General features: G+C 41.7%; 1 protein-coding gene across 1 annotated transcript; it reads left to right on the top strand.

The window, feature by feature from the left end:
- Nucleotides 1-518: 518 nt before the first annotated feature.
- Nucleotides 519-16,060, top strand: LOC308132748 (uncharacterized protein; the record flags this gene model as incomplete). The annotated part of the gene is made up of 9 exons (XM_080499930.1): nt 519-560; nt 3,098-3,146; nt 5,931-6,260; nt 8,319-8,447; nt 8,725-8,835; nt 8,934-9,347; nt 9,447-11,366; nt 14,126-14,217; nt 15,938-16,060. 9 exons carry the CDS (start codon nt 519-521, stop codon nt 16,058-16,060), a joined length of 3,210 nt encoding a protein of 1,069 aa, XP_080356056.1.
- Between the last annotated feature and the right edge of the window lie 5,131 nt (nt 16,061-21,191).

The following is a 21,191-nucleotide window of genomic DNA, read 5'->3' as shown; positions in this document are numbered from 1 at the left end:
CAACAGAACGTCAGAGAACTCCTCTTACACCCACAGTCGTCCTCCTCACCCCCTCCTCCCTTTCTTCTTTCTCCTCCTTACTTATCATCCCCCCTCCTGCTCCTCCTCTTCTCATGAACGATGAAATGAAAATAAATTGTTCTGCATGTGGCCCTAGAATAAAATTTTGAAATGAAGTTTGACCCCATGTGAGTCAGAGCAAGGATACATTTTGGAGGAATTAGTTAATAAAATCAAGGGGATTTCTAATTTCTTTATTTAAATGTGTCACACAGGGTGAGTACAACTGAAACTTGGAGTTGAAGCTTATTCCTTCAATAGAAATATTAAAATGTTATTATGAACTAGTTTGACTGACACAAATGTTTCTTCTCTCTGTTATAACATTGCAGTGGTCACTGCCTCTTTTTTTCGGGGACCAACAGTTCATAAAATCCACAACAATTCGACTGGAAATGTTTTATTCAGGTGCAGGTGTTGACCCCTGCGAGAAGAAGCCGGTGGACACACTCGTTCCGATGGGAGAGCAGCAGAGGGAGGACATCACCTCAAGTGCCCAAGTACGTTCTCTCAAATCTCAGCAGGCGTTGGGGAGAAGTTAGGCTCAAGATGAAAGATGTAGAGATCGGAGCTGCTTCTGGGAGAATTGCCATCATCAGTTCCCACGTTCTCAGTTCGACAGTGACACTGGGACAAAAAATAATTCTTATCCTAGAAAGTCAGGGGAAAAAAACAAAATTACCAAAACAAACCATAAATGTATATAAAGATGTGATGCTACCCATGACACCACCTGCTGGTACAAAGTGGTATTGTCTGCAGAGTGTGTCAATCAGTGAAACTCAGACATGACTTGGTACTTGACGTCTCGGTGCTGATTTCAGGAGGGTGTGAGCTCCTGTCGTGAATGCTTGCTGTGCTCTGCTTCATTCCAGTAGCAGAATAAACATTTCCAGATTGAAGCGCCGGCGTCTCGTTTTCTTTCAAACTCCGATCGACAGATTCTTCTGGGAACACGTCTTCCCAACCTCATCAAGGACATTGTTTACACAATGTCAAAATGGCAACAAGACAGTATTTGTCTTGGTTCTGTTGGTAAAAACACAATTTCCAGTATGACGATGGACCTTCTGATTGGCCAAAACCTTATAATCTGCACTGGACACACCCACTTTCACCTCCATACATTAGCCTTCAAAATATAGGCATTATGGAAATTTACTTCTGTTTCTCTTCTATGTGCACGTTTTAATTTTACAACATTGATTAATTTTTTAACTTCCAAGGGGACCTGGGCTCCTGATTATTAAATAAAATGTGCTTAGTCCTTTTGTCATGTTGCTAGTCAGACATTGTAATTAAATCTTCAAATGAGACATTACAAGAGTTCATTTCACATAAAATACTGGAGCGGTCCCGTCAGTAACCACGACACAACAACCTTTAAATACAACCTATTAAACGTCTCATGGTTTCATTTGTTTCAGTGCAAAGAGGCCCTTTATGGTACAATTTCTATTTAATATCTTTTAATAAACCTGAACGACTTGGATCATTTATCTCTATCAACCTTTCCTAAAGAGTTCTGCAAATATGTAATTTGTACATGAGACGGTTACTCTTCCTCCAGTGTGACCACTACATTTATTTTATGAGGAACAAAATCACTGACTTCTCTCAATAAGAAAGGATTTGGAAGCCATTTCAATGGCTTTGGGACTGCAGTGAATCATGATGTGTTATTATCCACATAGAGAAAACTTGGAACAGTGGACATTCTTCATGAGAGGCTGACCTACGAATATTACTCCCAAGAGAGACAGAGGATTTATCCAGGTCAGGTCAGACTCCCAAAAGAACATAGAACGTCTAAAGAACTGAAGCCCTCAATAATCCCAGGATGTCTCAAAACAACCCTAAACATAAATTGGAGGAGTCTGCAAATGTCCACATTGCACTTTTTTTTATGGTGTTCAGTAAATGTTGAAAGTTTTAATGGTTGAACATCCTCAGACTAATTGTGCTTTCTACATTTATCATTAAAAAATACTTTCGAGGGACTCCCTCACCAGACCTGGCAACCCTGCTGTTAGCCACAATAAAAAGTGAAAGTAAAAAACTCCGTGGAAGAGCCAGTGCAAGTGTGGCAGCTTGACGATGGTCAGACTCTGAGAGTTGTTCTTTAACATGGAGTTTTGATCCAAGAAGAGGCAGTTTGTGGAAGAAGAACATCAGATTTCACAGGTGAGCTACAATGAAACGTTAAAGGTTTTGACTTCAGACATTAAACGGGAGACTTGAGGAAGTTTATAAAGTTCCCACCCTTCAAGGTGGCGCTTGCAGGAGCTTACTCAAAACCACATTGTTGCAAGGCTTCTAATGTCAGCACATATAACGCTTTCCCACTGAAAAAGTGGTCCAAAATGCATGTATATGTAGGGGTATGTGTAAAAATGTGTATATATATGGATATGTGGGTGTATATTTATAGAGATAAGTATAAATGGGTAGTATCACATTTGTATATGCTTTTAAAGGACCCATATTTCATGTTTCACAGTGCATCTTATGCTCATGTGGGATAATAATGTGGGTGATACAGTATGCAACACTCAAAACTTGTGACATTATATTTATTTCTTGGATTGAGCTGAAGTCACCGCTCATGAAACTGGTGGTTCTCAGCTCCTCTTGTGAAGCGAGCATAGGCTGAGATAGCGCATATGGGATAATAACCTTTAATATATCTTACATGTATAAACACAAATTGAATATTATGTAAATATTTAGGAAGCTGGAAGTGATCAAATTATGAAACAATAATTGATGGAAAAGGGGTGGGATTAAATAAGTGTTTGTTAACTTCTTCTCACTCCTTTTCAAATATGTAGATCTAGTTGAGAAGTGTGGAATAATTCTGCTTTATGAAGTTTTTTTCTATGTATGCGTATGGATATGTATGTATATATATGCGAATGTATGTATGTATGTATGTATGTATGTGTGTGTGTATATATGTATATATATATATATATATATTTAATATAATTAATATATAATTCAGGGGTTCTGACTTGTCTCTTCTTCTTCTCTGCAGCTCCGTCAGCCTCAGAGGCTTTCTGACATTATGGCGACTGGAACGTCTGGTGAGTTAAACTTCGATTACTTTGATAACTTCATTCCCACATAGTTTCATAAAGCTTCACAGGCCTCATATACACCAGAGTTGAGAAAGAAGATATCCAGAAATAAACAGAGAAAATGTCAGGATCAGGTTAAAATGTCAGGATAAGACAACAGCTTATCAGTTATAAAAAAATCTCATAAAAAAAAAATAAAAAATCTCTGATCAGCACATGATGAATGTTTATTAATGTGTTCATGTCAAACCATCATTCCTTAAGTCCTTCTAGAACAAACCTAGAACATTTACAGGAGGTTCTGGACCCACCTGAGGGTCTCCTCCCAGGAGGACACGACTCTGTGTGCCTCATGGACCATTACAGTGTTTTCCTGTTGGAAGAAGACGATATGAAAAGACCCCACGAGACAAAACCTGGTGGACCACCCGAGGACAGGCAATCCACCTTCAGCTGGTTGAGCGTCAGTGACAGTGACATAGCTGATACAGCATCTCTCTTAAAGGCCTTTTTTATTTGAATCTAGATCTGATCAGTCTGAGGTCACTCAGGTATGTGGCAGTAGTGGCCGCCAGGTTAGAGAAGCAGACTGGGGTCAAGAGGTTACAGGTTTGAATCCCAAAACTGATGTCTCACCAGTGTGGGTCCCTGAGCATGACCTTTGAACCCCACCAACTCCCTGGAGTGCTGTAATGTGGCTGCACCGCAGCATCCTAGACATACAATTGGTCAATATCTGAAGGGGTTAATAAAGTATGTCTAATTAATTAGTGTCTCAATCCATCTTTTGATGTCAGTTACTGAATGATTTAAATTTTTGTTGGAAATTAAAAAAAACAAACGAGGGATGGGGCCGATCCAATCCAGTATCGGGTTCCGATATGAATGTAATTCACGGATCGGAAATTTCCGATCCAACCTGCGGAGGTTTCCGATCCATGAAGCCGCATCTGTGTTTCTGCTGAAATGAGTCTACATGTGTTTTTGTTCTGGCTGCTCTGCTCTGCTCGCTGCAAAATATGGAATAGACTTTCTAAATGGAGGCGGGTCTCAATGAAACGCGGAGTAATGAGTCAGGAAGTCCATTCCACAGTTTGCAGTCACTGGAAACCTGGAACACCAGAAGTTACGTAGTAGAGCGGCCCAATCACAGCCTTGTGTTCTGTGTTGCTTTGACATTGAGCTTGAAATACTCAGAGGAGCCATAAATTAGTCTTAAGTGAAAGATTTCTGAATATTTGATTCCTGTCTTTTTCCAGTTTCAGATCTTCCGCTGAAGCGCAGAAGGAGCTTTCCATTTCTTCCACCTAACAGTGAGTACAACTTTCAAACCAGCAGGAGGCGCTACTGCAGTGCTCAGTTATTGAAAGTCTGACTATGAGATGAATCCTGTGCCAATAGAAAGTAAATCTGAATTCCTTAAATCTTAATCTGAATCTTAACGTGAGCTGGCCTTCCTTCAGCTAAAGGAAGTCGGTTTAGTTGTTACCCGTGTTCACCAGGACATCTACAGATTTATAATATCTGCTCCTACTGCCTGCAACAACTGACGCTGAAGGAACTTAGTATCCAGTTAACAGGGAAACCATTTGATGCATTACACCGGTCTTTGTTGCCAAAACATTAAAATCAGCAAAGTCCTCCTTTTGTAAAACACAGTAAAATGCTTGAAAACTAAAAAGTTACTTAAATTTGTTAACTTTGGCTGGAAGTCTCTTGGGCACAAAAACTGAATCTGAATGGAGAGGATGAATTATTGAGCTGACTTTTATTGAATGAAATAGTATAGATTTTATCCCGATACACCAATAGATTAAATTTGAAATGAGCCCATCCAGATTTGGATTTAAAGAGTTCAAATTCACTTTGTACTGTGACAAGATTTATCCCATATCTGAGACTGTAAGAGCTGATAGGAATATTTTACAGTCACAGAAACAAGAGCACTCACTCTGATGTTGATCTACAACACACAACACAAAGTATACAGCTGAAATAGCGAAATACACATGGAGATACTGTAAATATCTCAAAAATGACCGAACAAATTTGTGTCTGCCGTGCCGGCCGTCCTGACCAAACCCTGTAGGAACGGCACTGCCGAAACTTCAACACTGACGTGTGCTGTGCATGCGTGTTCAAGCTCGCTAATCACTATCGTTCATATTTTAATCATATTTAGCTTCTAACATTGGTACTGTCTGAGCGCCGCACTCAAAGCGGTCAGCTCCTGCAGTTAAAACCAGACAAACATCGCGCTCGTATAAAAACTCTCTTTTATTACTGAAACAGTTCAGAGAAATGCATTTCTGACAGCACAGAAGGCGAGAAATAAACTGTGCAGCTGAAAAGTGAAAAGGCCGCTTCACAGACATGTGGCTGCTGTGAGGGGGCCTTTTCTTCATTTCCTCCACGAGACCGTATCTTAATAACAATTCTTCTTCTTGCTCAGCTTCGAACATCTTGTCTTTCTTCATCCTCTTCCTCTCTTATCAACCGAAAAACTACTCTCTCCGCCACTGTGGCACCCTATCACTGTCTCATGCAAATGTTTGACTCGTCAAGATGAGTACATGCCACGAGGGGCGTGACCTGCGAGTTTGGTACCGTGTTGTGGAGTCTGAACAGTCCTGCCGAACAAACCTTTTCTTCGGCAGCTTGTTGACGTCACTGCCGAACTTTCGTCTTGTTCTTTTGGCTTCAAAAAGGGAGTATGCAGGGGCCTTAAAGCTCCTGTAAAAGTAATTAAAGAACTTCATTGAACTCCTGATGAAATAACTTTCTTTCCAGTGTCGGAGCTGAGGGCGGTTCTGTTGGGGAACAGCTGGTCTGAGAGAAGCTCAGTGGGAAACTTCCTACTGGGAGACACTAAATTCAACATGAAGGAAGAACTGAGTCAATGTGTCTGTGTCGCCAGACAGTCGAAGGAGAAAACAGTCATTCTTATCAACACCCCAAACCTCCTGCACCCCAACATCTCTCTGACAGAACTGACACAACATGTAGACTTTTGTGCGAGGTTCTCTGATCCTGGACCTCATCTGTTCCTGCTGGTCATTCAGCCTCAAGACTTCAGCGAGGAGAACAGTCAGAGGCTTCAGTCCATCATGGAGAACTTCAGTGAGCAGTCATGGAATCATTCAGTCTTACTGATATCAACACCTGAAGAGGAAACGTCGTCGCCTCTTGAGGAAACTTTCCCCCCATTGAGAGACTTGATAAAGAAATGTAGAGTCACACTGTCGTGGAACAAAAACCTCCAACAGGACCTGTTGACCGGCATTTGGGACACGATGAAGGAGAACAACGGAGAGCATGTGACAAGAGATGTTTTCAGAGATGCACATTCAGATTTCCTTTCTCGTCCCAAAAGTTTGAAACAAGAACCTTCGACGAGCTTCAACCAGGATCCAGTGGCAGGAAACAGTAAGTGGGAAAAAAACTTTTTATACTGTCAGAGGAACACACAACCTTTGAGTTTATGTGTTGTTATCATCATCATAATAATTTTTAAAGGTTGAGAGTTAACACGGTCATATTTATGATGATGTCTAAGTCTGTTTCCTTCGAATCCGCACAGACAGGGAGTGAGTATCTTTCTCCCCGAGAAGAGATAATAGATACACAGTGAGTTATAAATCTACAAACCTTGAGAATGGATTAACACAGGAGTTTATTACATAAGACAGAAAAAGTACCGGCCTTTACAAGAATATTCCTGGGCTCTGAAGCATAGCACCATGAAAGGATTTTGCTCCAGAACCGCTTCAGCAGAGAGCGACAGAGAGAGAGACAGAGAGAGAAAGCGTGAGAATCAGAGAGAGACTCTGAGCTCGAGCCGGAAATGCTGCATCTTTCATAGTCTTGCGGTCAGTCTCCGCCTTCCTGTGGCTGTTTGAGGGGGGCTGCTTGAGGCCTGTGTGAGGAGGGGCTTCTGTCCCACCAGTGAGCCCCACACAAACAAAGAGCTGTACTCAACCCCCATTTCATGTCACCGGCCTTTCACCCCCGAGGCTTATCTAAGCTATTCATGACAAGCCAGCCCAGGCTGGCTCCGGTGACTTTTAACAATGATAAGAACTGATGTAGTGCTGCCACTAACCATAAGTTTTCTAATGATTGTTTGATTAATTGACCAATCTAAACGACACATTAAAATCAAAGAAGTAGTTGCTATTTCATTTGGCTTCATTTTGAACACACAAAACACAAATGGTTACCTGTAAGATGACAAACGTAAACAATTAATTAAATATGATCAAATTAATAAAATGAAGCAAAACTAGAGTCGACAAATTTACCGCATTCCATTGTCAATGCATGCACCCAATTTTCTTTATATGGTGCGTGTCATGAAATTAATCATGACACGTTGATCTGTGCCAGGTAGGGTGCTGGTGGATCTCATGAGCATTTTCTCTAATTCTCCAACTCCAATATTTGAAACCAGGTAAACTATTCTGGCAAATTAGGCTAATGAAAACCAGAATAAGAGACTTTATATAATGTCGAGCTGACCTGGGATGTTGATCATGATTAAGGCGCCTGCTGTTTCCTTAAAGTGGGCATGTCCACCTGTGTTTGGATCTCTGTACATGTTTGATCAATTCAGGACTCGAAACAGAAACGTTATTTTAAAAATGTTTTATTAATTTAATGTGTTTAAAAGATGTATTTTTGTCACAATGTTAAAGGGCAACATTTGAAATATATTTCCAGCACCTACATTACACAATACTGTTACCTTGGAAATCAACAGAACACATTTAATTAGTTTCCACATTTGACACACTGATTTTTCAAGTCAGTTTATATTTTTAAACTTATTTAAACCCCGGGTGTTAAGCAGATCTTAATGAGGGCTGTAATGAGTCACTTCCAATAAAACCTGACCTCACGTCAGCTGTGTGAATATTCTTCATTTTAAATGCTTAAATGTTCTCTTATTCTTATTCTTACGTACTCTTATTCATGTTTTCATTCCAGCACATGGTCTCAGGATCGTCTTGTTTGGGAAAAGTGATGATAAGAAAACATCACTGGGAAACATCCTCACTGGAAAACAAGAGTTTAAAGCATCATCTAAGAAAAACAGTATACATTGTTCTGGAGAATGGAACAGAAAACCTTTAGCAGTGGTGAAAACTCCAGACGTCTTTAAAATGCCTGTGGAAGCAGTGAGAAAGGAGATGAAGAAATGTGTGGAGCCCTGCTCTCCAGGACCAAATGTCCTGCTGCTGCTGGTGAAGCCCTCTGATTTCACTGAAGACGACAGAAAAACTCTGATGTTCATCCTGAGTCTGTTTGGTCAGGATGTCTTCAAACACTCCATGGTTGTCCTGACCCATGAAGAAGAAGAGCGTCATGACACAGTAGACCAGCTTATCCAGGACTGCCGGCAAAACGTTCACAGCATCACGAACAGGAAGGATCCTCCCAAAACCGAGGTCCAACAGTTGATGCAGAAAATGGAAGATATAGTGAGCACCCAGAGAGGAGAGTATCTGATAGTAGATAAAGAAACAGATGTTCCAGCAGGGAAAAGAAAACAGCAACCTTGTGTGAACCTGGTGTTGTTTGGCAGAAGAGGAGCAGGAAAGACATCAGCAGCCAAAGCTATACTGGGACAAGGAAGGTTTGGACCAGCTGCCAAGTCCTCAGAGTGTGTCAGAACCCAGGGAGGGGTGTGTGGGCAGTGGGTCTCTGTGGTGGAGCTGCCTGCTTTGTGTGGAAGACCTCAGGAGGAGGTGATGGAGGAGTGTCTCAGGTGTGTCTCCCTCTGTGGTCCTGAAGGTGTCCACGCCTTCATCCTGGTCCTACCTGTGGGTCCACTCACTGATGAGGACAAGGGAGAGTTACAGACCATCCAGAAGACCTTCAGCTCTCAAGTCAATGGCTTCACCATGATTCTGTTCACTGTGGACTCAGATCCTTCAGCTATTGACTTTCGAGAGGAAAACAAGGAGCTACAAAAGTTGTGTGAGGGCTGTAGTGGGAAACCTTTTGGTCTCAACATTAATGGAAGACAAGAGCTTTCAAGGTTATTTTATAATGTAGATACAATGAAACGAGACCGTAATGGACCAGACTCCTACACAAGGACAATGTTCGATCATGTCCAAATGAGAAAGATCATCCAACAAGAGAAGAACATCAACCTGCTTCAGTCTGAACTCGAGGACCTGAAAGCAAAGAACACAGGCAGCTGTAAGTACATTACCTATTATTTCTGTCTTTAACAGGACATCACCTCTCAGCACAACATTGTTCTGTTGTTTTATGGTAACGTGTGATCATCTTTCACAGGTGATGAGGAGAAACAAAACACAGAGTGTCTCCGGATTGTTCTTGTCGGGAAGACTGGCAGTGGAAAGAGCTCGTCAGGAAACACCATCTTGGGAAGAAATGAGTTTAAAGCTCTACCTGGAGGAAAATCAGTCACTAAACGTTGTCAGAAAGCTGTGGGTGAAGTAGACAATCGTACGATCGCTGTGGTTGATACTCCTGGACTGTTTGACAACAGTTTGTCCAATGAAGAGATAAATGATGAGATGTTGAAATGTGTGAGTCTTCTGGCTCCAGGACCACACGTCTTCTTGTTGGTGGTAAGAATCGGCAGATTCACACCAGAAGAGAAAAAAACACTGAAACTCATCAGGGAAGGATTTGGAAAGAAATCTCTGCACTATGCCTTCATTCTGTTAACGGGAGGAGATGAACTGGAAAAACCTGGGATGTCAGCCGAAGAATACATTAGAGATCAATGTGACGATTCATTTAAGAGTCTGATTGCCGACTGTGGAGGAAGATACCATGTGTTCAACAATCGTGACCAAAACCCAAATCAAGTCAAACAGCTGATAGCGAAGATCGACACCATGGTGAAGACAAGCGGAGGCGACTGCTTCAGCAATGAGATGCTGCAAGAAGCTGAGGCAGCTATAAAGAAAGAAATGGAAAGGATCTTGAAGGAGAAAGAAGAGATGAAGCGAGAGAGGGAGGAGGTGGAAAAAAAGCATCAGGATGAAATGCAGAAGATGACGATGAGAATGGAGGAACAAAGAGCTGAGCTGGAAGAAGAGAGAAAACTGATGAAAGTACAACTGAATGAAAAGGAGGGAAACATCAGAAAAGAGCGCGAGCTGAGAAAGAAAGAACAGGAGGAGAGAGAAAAAGAAGACAAGAAAGCGAAACATCAGGAAGAAGCTCAAAGACGAGAGTTGGAACAGAAGCTTGAAGCTTTAGAGAAGAAGATAAAAAATGAGTCTGAACAAAAAGAGTCCATTGACAAAAAACTGGTGGAGTCTCGAGAGGAGATGAGGAAGGAGCAAGAGATCTGGGAAAAGAGAAGAAAAGCATGGTGGGAGGAAAGAAACAAAGAAACTGAAGAAATACAACAGAAGGAGAAAGATAAACTGTTAAAGCTTCGGGAAGAATTTGAGCAGGATAAAGAAAAATATGAAAACAAAAGAAGAGAAGATGATGAAAAGAAAAGGAAAGAAGAGGAGAGGAAGAGACAAGAATTACAAGAAAACCACAAGAAAGAATTAGAGAACATGAAAAAGAAACATGAAGACGAGGCCAGAGAACAAGCTGAGAAGTTCAATGAATTCAAGACCAACAAAGAAAATGAATTCACAGCTTTACTGAAAAATCAGCAGGAGCAAAACAAGAAAAATGAAGAGACAGAAACAGGCTTGAAAAGCCAAATGAATGAACTGAAGGACAAACATAAAGAAGAGCTGACTGACATGGCTCTTGTCATCATGAACCAACAACAAGCAAATCATGAAAAACTGCAAAAGCTTCAAACAAAACACAAAGATGACCTGAAAAAGGTCTATCGTGATCTAAATTCAAGTTTAGATAAAAAGATCTCAGAGGAAATCGATCATGTGAAGAAAGTACATCAAGCTGAAAATGAAGCTTTAAAGAAGGAACCTCAATCAGAAAACAAAGAACAGAGAAAGGCTCAAATGAAAAAAAGGCATGAAGAAGAAAGTAAAACTCTGAGAACAGAAGTGGAAGATAAACACAAACAAACCAGGAAGAAAGAAATGGATGAACTACAGAAACAATATGATGAAGAGATGAATGAATTCAAAAAGAAAATTTTAAATGAGATGAAAACAGATGCTGTGTCAAAAACACACAGTGAAGACATGAACACACTGTACCAGAAAATCAGAGATGGAGAGAAAGTGGAAGAGTTTGAGAGATGGGGCTGTACGATTTCATGAATTTGATCAGACATCAGTGTGGATTCACCAAAGTACAAAGTGCCGACTCTGTATTTCTTCTACCTTCCTGCTCAACGTGACCCTTCATGTTCTACTTTTCTATTTGAACTGTGAACCAAGAGATGAAAAACACCGACCAGGTACTGAACTCTACAATCTAGAAAGTCACTGCTGGAAACTTCTTCTCTTGTTTCTCCTCAAAGAAAATGTGTGGAACTTCTAATGGGAAGATGTTTCCATCCATCCATCCACCCATCCATCCATCCATCAATGGATAGTAGTCGTAAACGCAGCAATGGTCTAGTAAGTAAATCAATCATTAAATAAATAATGTGTGTAAATGATGTAAATAAGCACTTTATAGAAGAAAAGCTGTTAAATTCAAGATGAAGCAGCAAAACTTGTTGGACCTGCATCGTTACCATTGATCTACTCGGAACATGGACAGAAATATTAACGACTACTGTAGTGCTTTTGTGTGTCTCAGAAACATTAAGTTGTTGTGGAAAAACACCCGAAATGCAATGAACGTATCGTCTACCTGAACTACCTGTGATTTTTTTTTTTGCTTCTATGTGTCTGAAACATTCATATCTGACGTTGACACAAGAGAGTGATGGTTTCACTCTGATTAAATGTTGCTAATGTAAATAAGAGGAAACATCCATCCATGAGTAGAAGTTCTATTTGTTTTGCTGAAGCTGTATAACCTGCTGCAGATTGTGTGAATGCTTTACAGAATTCATTCAAAAACATCAACTGAGGCTGTTGTTTAACTTGCATATCAGAAATATGTTTGATTAATATGTGCATATTGAGTTTTTCTTTGTTAAATAGGTCATTCTAATACATGTTTTTCAGAAAACATAATCAAAAGGGACTGATATGATTAAATTACATTGATTCAATAATAATTTTTTTTTATTATGATGAATATAAATTTTCCTGAAGATTTTCCAGAGGACATACCGCGCGCGCGCACACACACACACACACACACACACACACACACACACACACACACACACACACACACACACACACACACACACACACACACACACACACACACACACACATTTCCACTCCTCATTGATGAGATTTGCTGCTGATTTTTTCTTATTTTCTGCTATTTGTTCTGCCAATGATCAAAATCATGTTGTTTTTTGATTTTTTTGTTTATTTTTTCTTCTTTTCTTTTTTTGTTCTTTGTTTTATGTTCTTTTGTTTTTGCTTTTGTTATCATTGTTGTGATTATTTTGGTTTTTGCTCTGTTGTTGCTCATGCTGGTTTAATCTCATGGCAGTTGGAAAATATTTGGATCACTGTGATTACTGTATTATAAAAAAAAGAAAAAAAATATATGTAGCACTAACAAGGGTATTGTATGTAACTGTACCAAGTCTCTCTCTGTCTTTCCTCTCCTCTCCTCTATCCTTTCACCCCAACCGGTCTGCAGAATGTCGCCACCTCTGAGTCTGGTTTCTACAAAAGTTTCTCCCTGTTGGAGGAGTTTTTCTTTCCACAGTCGCAAACACATCTGCTTGCTCATGTGGATATGTTGGGCTTTTCTATTTTCTCTATAAAAGCAAATTGGAATGACTGTAATGTATTCAAAAATGTCTTTTTTTAATAAAAAAAAGAAGAAGATTTGATGGGACAAGTGGGACTTTAATAAACTGGGACTTTAACAAGTGACACTGGACTGATGAAGTGTTTTTTTTTCAGAGTTCAGGTGAAGTGAAAAGCAGCAGAGCTCAGTGGATCCCACAATGATGTGTAAAGAGTGAGGTGAAAGGTCATCAGTTCAAAGAGCAGAAATACAGAGGAGGATGGTGACGAGTGGAAGGAAGACTGAATATCTGGACAGAGCAGGTGCTGAGGCTCGTTTTATTAGAGAACAGGGAACACAGGAATCCAAGAACGTGGAGGATCTCAGAGAACCCAGGGATTGTAGTAACACAGAAAACACAGATTAACCAGAAGACGACACACACAGCAGAGACCAGGTGAAGAGAATCGCACTCAGGTGAAACACATCAGGGCAGTGATCTGCAATCAGACATGAGGAGGGACCTAAATGTCCAAACTAACTGACATGAAGAAATCTAGATCTACAGGTTATGTTCTGAGCACTCCAAAGTATTTAAGTTATAGTAGTTTTCTGACAGGAAGCAGATCCAAAACTATAAGAGGTGTATTTAAAACACATCGAGTCATTCATAAGATCAACTCGTGTGGAGCAGCCTGTGGCCACCAGGGGGCGCCAGCAGAACATCATAGTTCCATCAGAACGGCAGAGAACTCCTCTTACACCCACAGTCCTCCTCCCTTTCTTCTTTCTCCTCCTTACTTATCATCCCCCCTCCTGCTCCTCCTCTTCTCAATGAACGATGAAATAAAAATAAATTGTTCTGCATGTGGCCCTAGAATAAAGTTTGAAATGAAGTTTGACCCCATGTGAGTCAGAGCAAGGATGCATTTTGGAGGAATTAGTTAATAAAATCAAGGGGATTTCTAATTTCTTTATTTAAATGTGTCTGCTCACACAGGGTGAGTACAACTGAAACTCGGAGTTGAAGCTTATTCCTTCAATAGAAATATTAAAATGTTATTATGAACTAGTTTGACTGACACAAATGTTTCTTCTCTCTGTTATAACATTGCAGTGGTCACTGCCTCTTTTTTTCGGGGACCGACAGTTCATAAAATCCACAACAATTCGACTGGAAATGTTTTATTCAGGTGCAGGTGTCGACCCCTGCGAGAAGAAGCCGGTGGACACACTCGTTCCGATGGGAGAGCAGCAGAGGGAGGACATCACCTCAAGTGCCCAAGTACGTTCTCTCAAATCTCAGCAGGCGTTGGGGAGAAGTTAGGCTCAAGATGAAATGTAGAGATCGGAGCTGCTTCTGGGAGAATTGCCATCATCAGTTCCCACGTTCTCAGTTCGACAGTGACACCGGGACAAAAAATAATTCTTATCCTAGAAAGTCAGGGGGAAAAAAACAAAATTACCAAAACAAACCATAAATGTATATAAAGATGTGATGCTACCCATGACACCACCTGCTGGTACAAAGTGGTATTGTCTGCAGAGTGTGTCAATCAGTGAAACTCAGACATCACTTGGTACTTGACGTCTCGGTGCTGATTTCAGGAGGGTGTGAGCTCCTGTCGTGAATGCTTGCTGTGCTCTGCTTCATTCCAGTAGCAGAATAAACATTTCCAGATTGAAGCGCCGGCGTCTCGTTTTCTTTCAAACTCCGATCGACAGATTCTTTCTTCTGAACACGTCTTCCCAACCTCATCAAGTACATTGTTTACACAACATCAAATGGCAACAAGACAGTATTTGTCTCGTTTGTGTTGCTAAGAACACATTTTCCAGTATGACGATGGACCTTCTGATTGGCCAAAACAGTACAATCTACACTGGACACGCCCACTTTCACCTCCACACATTAGCCTACAAAATATAACCATTATAGAAAATGTCTTATTCTGTTTCTCTTCAATGTGCAAGTTTTAATTTTACAACGTTGATTAATTTTTTTTAACTTCCAAGGGGACCTGGACTCCTGATTATTAAATCAAATGTGCTTAGTCCTTTTGTCATGTTGCTATTCAGACATTATTGATATTAAATATTCTAATGAAGAAAGTTCAGTTCACATTAAATACTGGAGCGGTCCCGTCAGTAACCACGACACAACAACCTTTAAAGACAAGCTATTAAACGTCTCATGATTTCATTTGTTTCTCAAAACAAGCCGAAACAGAAACTGGAGGAGTCTGCAAATGTCCACATTGCACATTTTTTATAGTGTCAGTAAATATTGAAAGTTTTAATGGTTGAACATCCTCAGACTAATTGTACTTTCTACATTTATCATTAAAAAATAAATACTTTCGAGGGACTCCCTCACCAGACCTGGTAACCCTGCTGTTAACCACAATAAAGTGAAAGTAGAAACATAGGTGGAAGAACCAGTCCAGGTGTGGCAGCTTGACAATGATCAGACTCTGAGATTTGTTCTTTAACATGGAGTTTTGATCCAAGAAGAGGCAGTTTGTGGACGAAGAACATCAGATTTCACAGGTGAGCTACAATGAAACTTTAAAGGTTTTGAGTTCAGACATTAAACGGGAGACTTGTGGAAGTTTATAAAGTTCCCACCCTTCAAGATGGCGCGTACAGGTACTTGCAGGTACTCAAAACCACATTATTACAAGGCTTCTAATGGCAGCACATATAACGCTTTCCCACTGAAAAAGTGGTCCAAAATGGGTGTATATGTAGGTGTATATGTAAAAATGTATATATATGGATATGTGGGTGTATATTTATATAGATAAATACAAATAGGTAGTATCACATTTGTATATGCTTTTAAAGGACCCATATTTGACTATATTTCATGTTTCACAGTGCATTTTATGCTCATGTGGGATAATAATGTGGGTGATTCAGTACACAACACTCAAAACTTGTGAAATTATAGTTATTTCTTGGATTGAGCTGAAGTCACCTCCCATGAAACTGGTGGTTGTCAGTTCCTCTGCCTCCCCCGCACGGAGACTGCGGCCCAGCCCACAGCCGCCTCCTCCCGCCCCCTCGGTGACGTAGACAGTAGCGATGAGAAACCCGACTCCTTGAAGGGACGCACGGATTTTTGAGTGGTTCATCCAAGTGAACCGGTTGTCTGAGTCATTTGATTCAGTTGCGCATGCGCACTACTTCCACCCACTCCTGGACCTGGAGGCTCAGCTGAACTGCGACATGAACCACGGGGGAGAATCATGTATTCATCGTAAAATGCTGAAACACTTTTGAGGAAAATATCCAATAAGTACACATTAGTTTTTAGTGGTCCTGGTCTCCTTATTCTAGATTATGTGTGTGAAATAAGTGATTGAACTGAACAAATACCTGGCATCCAGAATGGCAGATATACAGTATATATTAATATATACATATGATTTTATATTTTTTTTCCTTCCAACATTCTGATTTTCTTTTTTTCTTAGTGTCAATAAATAACGTGACGTTCATAGGGCAGAACTAATTATAGGGGGCAATATTAAATCTAACACAATACCTGCTACAGTTGTATTTTAGCATTGTTTATTGTGCATTTATTCATGTATTTTTCATGTATTTATCTCTACAAGCTTTGTAAAACAAACAACATGTATTTTTTTTCTTCTCCGGCCTCACTCAGAAACTTTTTGAGCAGAGCGCCGCTGAGAATTTTCCGGTGAGGGAGGGGCGGAGGACTCACCGCGAGTGACTAAAGCGAGTAATGGAGTTAGACAAGCTGCAGAACAGTGACATTTATATTTTCCTCTCTGCGGCTGGGGGCTGTAGCAAGAATGACTCAGTGAACGAGTTAATGAATGTGATAACTCGTGAGTCACCATTCAGTAAAGTGACTCGCGAGGTTTTGAACGATTCGTTCAAATTCGATCATCACTAGTCGCCAGCAGCTCGTGCTCATAGTTGTAGTAATGTACTTTCAGATCTCGGCGCCTCGTTAGTGTGTTTTATTGTGGGAATAGCAGCAGGTTTCAAGATGAGCTTCTGAGTAAGTTCAGTTTCAAAGTACCGTAGTTCTGGAAGCTTCTTTACTGAAGTGTCGCTTGCAAACAAACACATTCTTTGCGGAAAAGAAAAAAACAGTCCAGCCACATTCACCGCTGTGCTTCTTCGTTCGGCAAGTCAAATAGTGTGGACACATATTTGCACCTGAAAACACATTTTCTCCAATTGGACATGATGGTGAAAACAGTTATCGACAGCAACAAACACAGCAGCGTTCAATGTGAAGCAGCATAGGCTGAGATAGTGCATATGAGATAATAATATGGGCCCTTTAATATATCTTACATGTATAAACACAAATTGAATATTAGGTAAATATTTAGGAAGCTGAAAATGATCAAATTATGAAACAATAATTTATGGTAAAGGGGTGGGATTAAATAAGTGTTTGTTAACTTCTTCTCACTCCTTTTCAAATATGTAGATCTAGTTGAGAAGTGTGGAATAATTCTGCTTTATGGAATTGTTTTATATGTGTGCGTATGCAGGGCCGCCCCTGGCCAAGTGGGGGCCCTAAGCAGGATTTTATTTTGGGGGCCCCCTTCCAATAACATAATAATAATAATTATTATTATTACTATTATTATTGTATTGATGTTTGGAAGCCATCTCTCTCTCTCTACTCTCTACCTGTAAACAACTGCCTGCCGGCCCATCTGACCGCTGATTGGTCAGATGGTGATGCTTCGCGCTTTCGTCTCTTTTTTTTTTCTCTCTCTCTCCTGCCTCAGGCTGACTTGGTGGCGGTGCTCTACGCACGCCTCTCGGCAAAATGCACGTGCATCCTTTGCGCATTTGCAGAGTATGATGATACTTTATTGATCCCGAGGGAAATTCAATTCACTTGCGCAAAATGGGGCCCCCCATGGATCGCGGGGCCCTACGCACAGCGCGTGTTCTGCGTGTAGGGAGGGGCGGGCCTGCCTGCTGTTAACCACAATAAAGTGAAAGTAGAAACATAGGTGGAAGAACCAGTCCAGGTGTGGCAGCTTGACGATGATCAGACTCTGAGATTTGTTCTTTAATATAGTGGAGTTTTGATCCAAGAAGAGGCAGTTTGTGGACGAAGAACATCAGATTTCACAGGTGAGCTACAATGAAACTTTAAAGGTTTTGACTTCAGACATTAAACGGGAGACTTGTGGAAGTTTATAAAGTTCCCACCCTTCAAGATGGCGCGTACAGGTACTTGCAGGTACTCAAAACCACATTATTACAAGGCTTCTAATGGCAGCACATATAACGCTTTCCCACTGAAAAAGTGGTCCAAAATGGGTGTATATGTAGGTGTATATGTAAAAATGTATATATATGGATATGTGGGTGTATATTTATATAGATAAATACAAATAGGTAGTATCACATTTGTATATGCTTTTAAAGGACCCATATTTGACTATATTTCATGTTTCACAGTGCATTTTATGCTCATGTGGGATAATAATGTGGGTGATACAGTACACAACACTCAAAACTTGTGAAATTATAGTTATTTCTTGGATTGAGCTGAAGTCACCTCCCATGAAACTGGTGGTTGTCAGTTCCTCTGCCTCCCCCGCACGGAGACTGCGGCCCAGCCCACAGCCGCCTCCTCCCGCCCCCTCGGTGACGTAGACAGTAGCGATGAGAAACCCGACTCCTTGAAGGGACGCACGGATTTTTGAGTGGTTCATCCAAGTGAACCGGTTGTCTGAGTCATTTGATTCAGTTGCGCATGCGCACTACTTCCACCCACTCCTGGACCTGGAGGCTCAGCTGAACTGCGACATGAACCACGGGGGAGAATCATGTATTCATTTTAAAATGCTGAAACACTTCTGAGGAAAATATCCAATAAGTACACATTAGTTTTTAGTGGTCCTGGTCTCCTTATTCTAGATTATGTGTGTTAAATAAGTGATTGAACTGAACAAATACCTGGCATCCAGAATGGCAGATATACAGTATATATTAATATATACATATGATTTTATATTTTTTTTCCTTCCAACATTCTGATTTTCTTTTTTTCTTAGTGTCAATAAATAACGTGACGTTCATAGGGCAGAACTAATTATAGGGGGTAATATTAAATCTAACACAATACCTGCTACAGTTGTATTTTAGCATTGTTTATTGTGTATTTATTCATGTATTTTTCATGTATTTATCTCTACAAGCTTTGTAAAACAAACAACATGTATTTTTTTTCTTCTCCGGCCTCACTCAGAAACTTTTTGAGCAGAGCGCCGCTGAGAATTTTCCGGTGAGGGAGGGGCGGAGGACTCACCGCGAGTGACTAAAGCGAGTAATGGAGTTAGACAAGCTGCAGAACAGTGACATTTATATTTTCCTCTCTGCGGCTGGGGGCTGTAGCAAGAATGACTCAGTGAACGAGTTAATGAATGTGATAACTCGTGAGTCACCATTCAGTAAAGTGACTCGCGAGGTTTTGAACGATTCGTTCAAATTCGATCATCACTAGTCGCCAGCAGCTCGTGCTCATAGTTGTAGTAATGTACTTTCAGATCTCGGCGCCTCGTTAGTGTGTTTTATTGTGGGAATAGCAGCAGGTTTCAAGATGAGCTTCTGAGTAAGTCCAGTTTCAAAGTACCGTAGTTCTGGAAGCTTCTTTGTTGAAGTGTCGCTTGCAAACAAACACATTCTTTGCGGAAAAGAAAAAAAAAGTCCAGCCACATTCACCGCTGTGCTTCTTCGTTCGGCAAGTCAAATAGTGTTGTTGGGGCCACTCAACCTCATGGAAGGGGGAGGGGAGACCACGTTTTGAGAACAAAGGACCACATGCCTACAACTGAAAAAGTCTGCCATTGGTCACGTGATCACCCCCTGGACCCCCCCTTCCAAGGTGCAATACTAGAGGCCAACGGCAGGGGGCGCACGAGAGCTCCCCCTCACCAGCTGGAATGTCCAGGGCGGGCCCTCCGGCATGATTGGTCCACATGACCCAGAGCCGGCTGGTAACACGAAACCACAACAAGAGGTATAAAATACCCCCGCAGACGTGATTTCTGTCTCTCCAATGTTGAAACCTGCGTAAAGACGGACGCATCCGTTTCGCACGGAGACGAAGTGCCACGTGTGCCCGCTGACCGGGCCGGAGTTCCACACCCGGCCGGACGAGCCGACAACCACCGTGGAACTACTTCTACTTTTCCCTTTTTCCTTTTTTTCTTTCTTCACCGGAGTCCGAGTGTGCAGCTGCCAGCGCACCCTCCTCCCGCATGCAGACCTGAAGCCGCTTCTTCTCCCCCTCCTCAAAAGAAGCGCTTGATCATCCTGGAATCATCTTGTGGACTTTTCCCTGTCCACAGACCATTTTAGCTTGTTTACCTGGGACGCCAGAGAGAAAACAAGCTCCAGCCGGGAAATCAACGCACTTTCCCGGTCGCCGGCAGCACGTTCACCCTCATCAAACTGAGTAAGGCTTAGAGTCTGGGCAGGCAATGAGAATAATGTGACTGTAATATTGCTGTGTGTTTATTATTGTGTTGAAGTCAGGGACGCCGATCCCGTGTTTCCAACCAATCTGTGTCTGCGCGTTGGATTTACATCCACGCGAACCTCCTCTCTCTCTCTCTCTCTCTCTCTCGCTCGCTCTCTCCTTTTGCACAGATCATTTCTAGATGACTGTGCAGTCCAGAGACAGTGTGCAGAGCTGAACATATTCTGTCCACTGCCCTTCTCCCTCCCTCCTTTTCAGTTTTCCTCTCCTCCTCATAAACATCGCGTAAAAGCAGCCGCGCGCTGCTGCACCCGCTTCTGTGACCGTGTGTAGTTCACTGTCCCTGGGATTTCTCACCACGAGCCCCCAGGCGCGCTCCGAGCAGGCTCACGAGCCGTGCACGAGCACAGTGACGTCACGCTGTCCAGAAAGAGTGCACCAAGCGCCTCTGGTGGCCGCGTTGGTGATTGCAATCTCTTGAAAGACCGCCACTCGGTGGACAAGTCGAGTCATTGCATTCTCCCTCCGTGCGCCGCCGCGCCCCTAGTGGTCATTCCGGTTACTGCCTCGAACTAGACGCCTGCCGCCATCTAGTGTCCGTTCGAGGTCATTACACCCACACACACTGACCCTCCAACGCCTGCCGCCACCTGGTGGACGTTCGTGGTCATTACATCCCACTCAGGCTTCCACACATTCACTCACACACACTCACACACATACACACACACACACACACACACCCTCTTTCTTTGTACATAGTG

This window comes from Blennius ocellaris (assembly GCF_963422515.1).
Source record: "Blennius ocellaris genome assembly, chromosome: 7".
NCBI classification, from domain to species: domain Eukaryota; kingdom Metazoa; phylum Chordata; class Actinopteri; order Blenniiformes; family Blenniidae; genus Blennius; species Blennius ocellaris.
The sequence above is the reverse complement of the archived record's forward strand: the minus strand, read 5'-3'. Positions and strand labels throughout refer to the sequence as shown.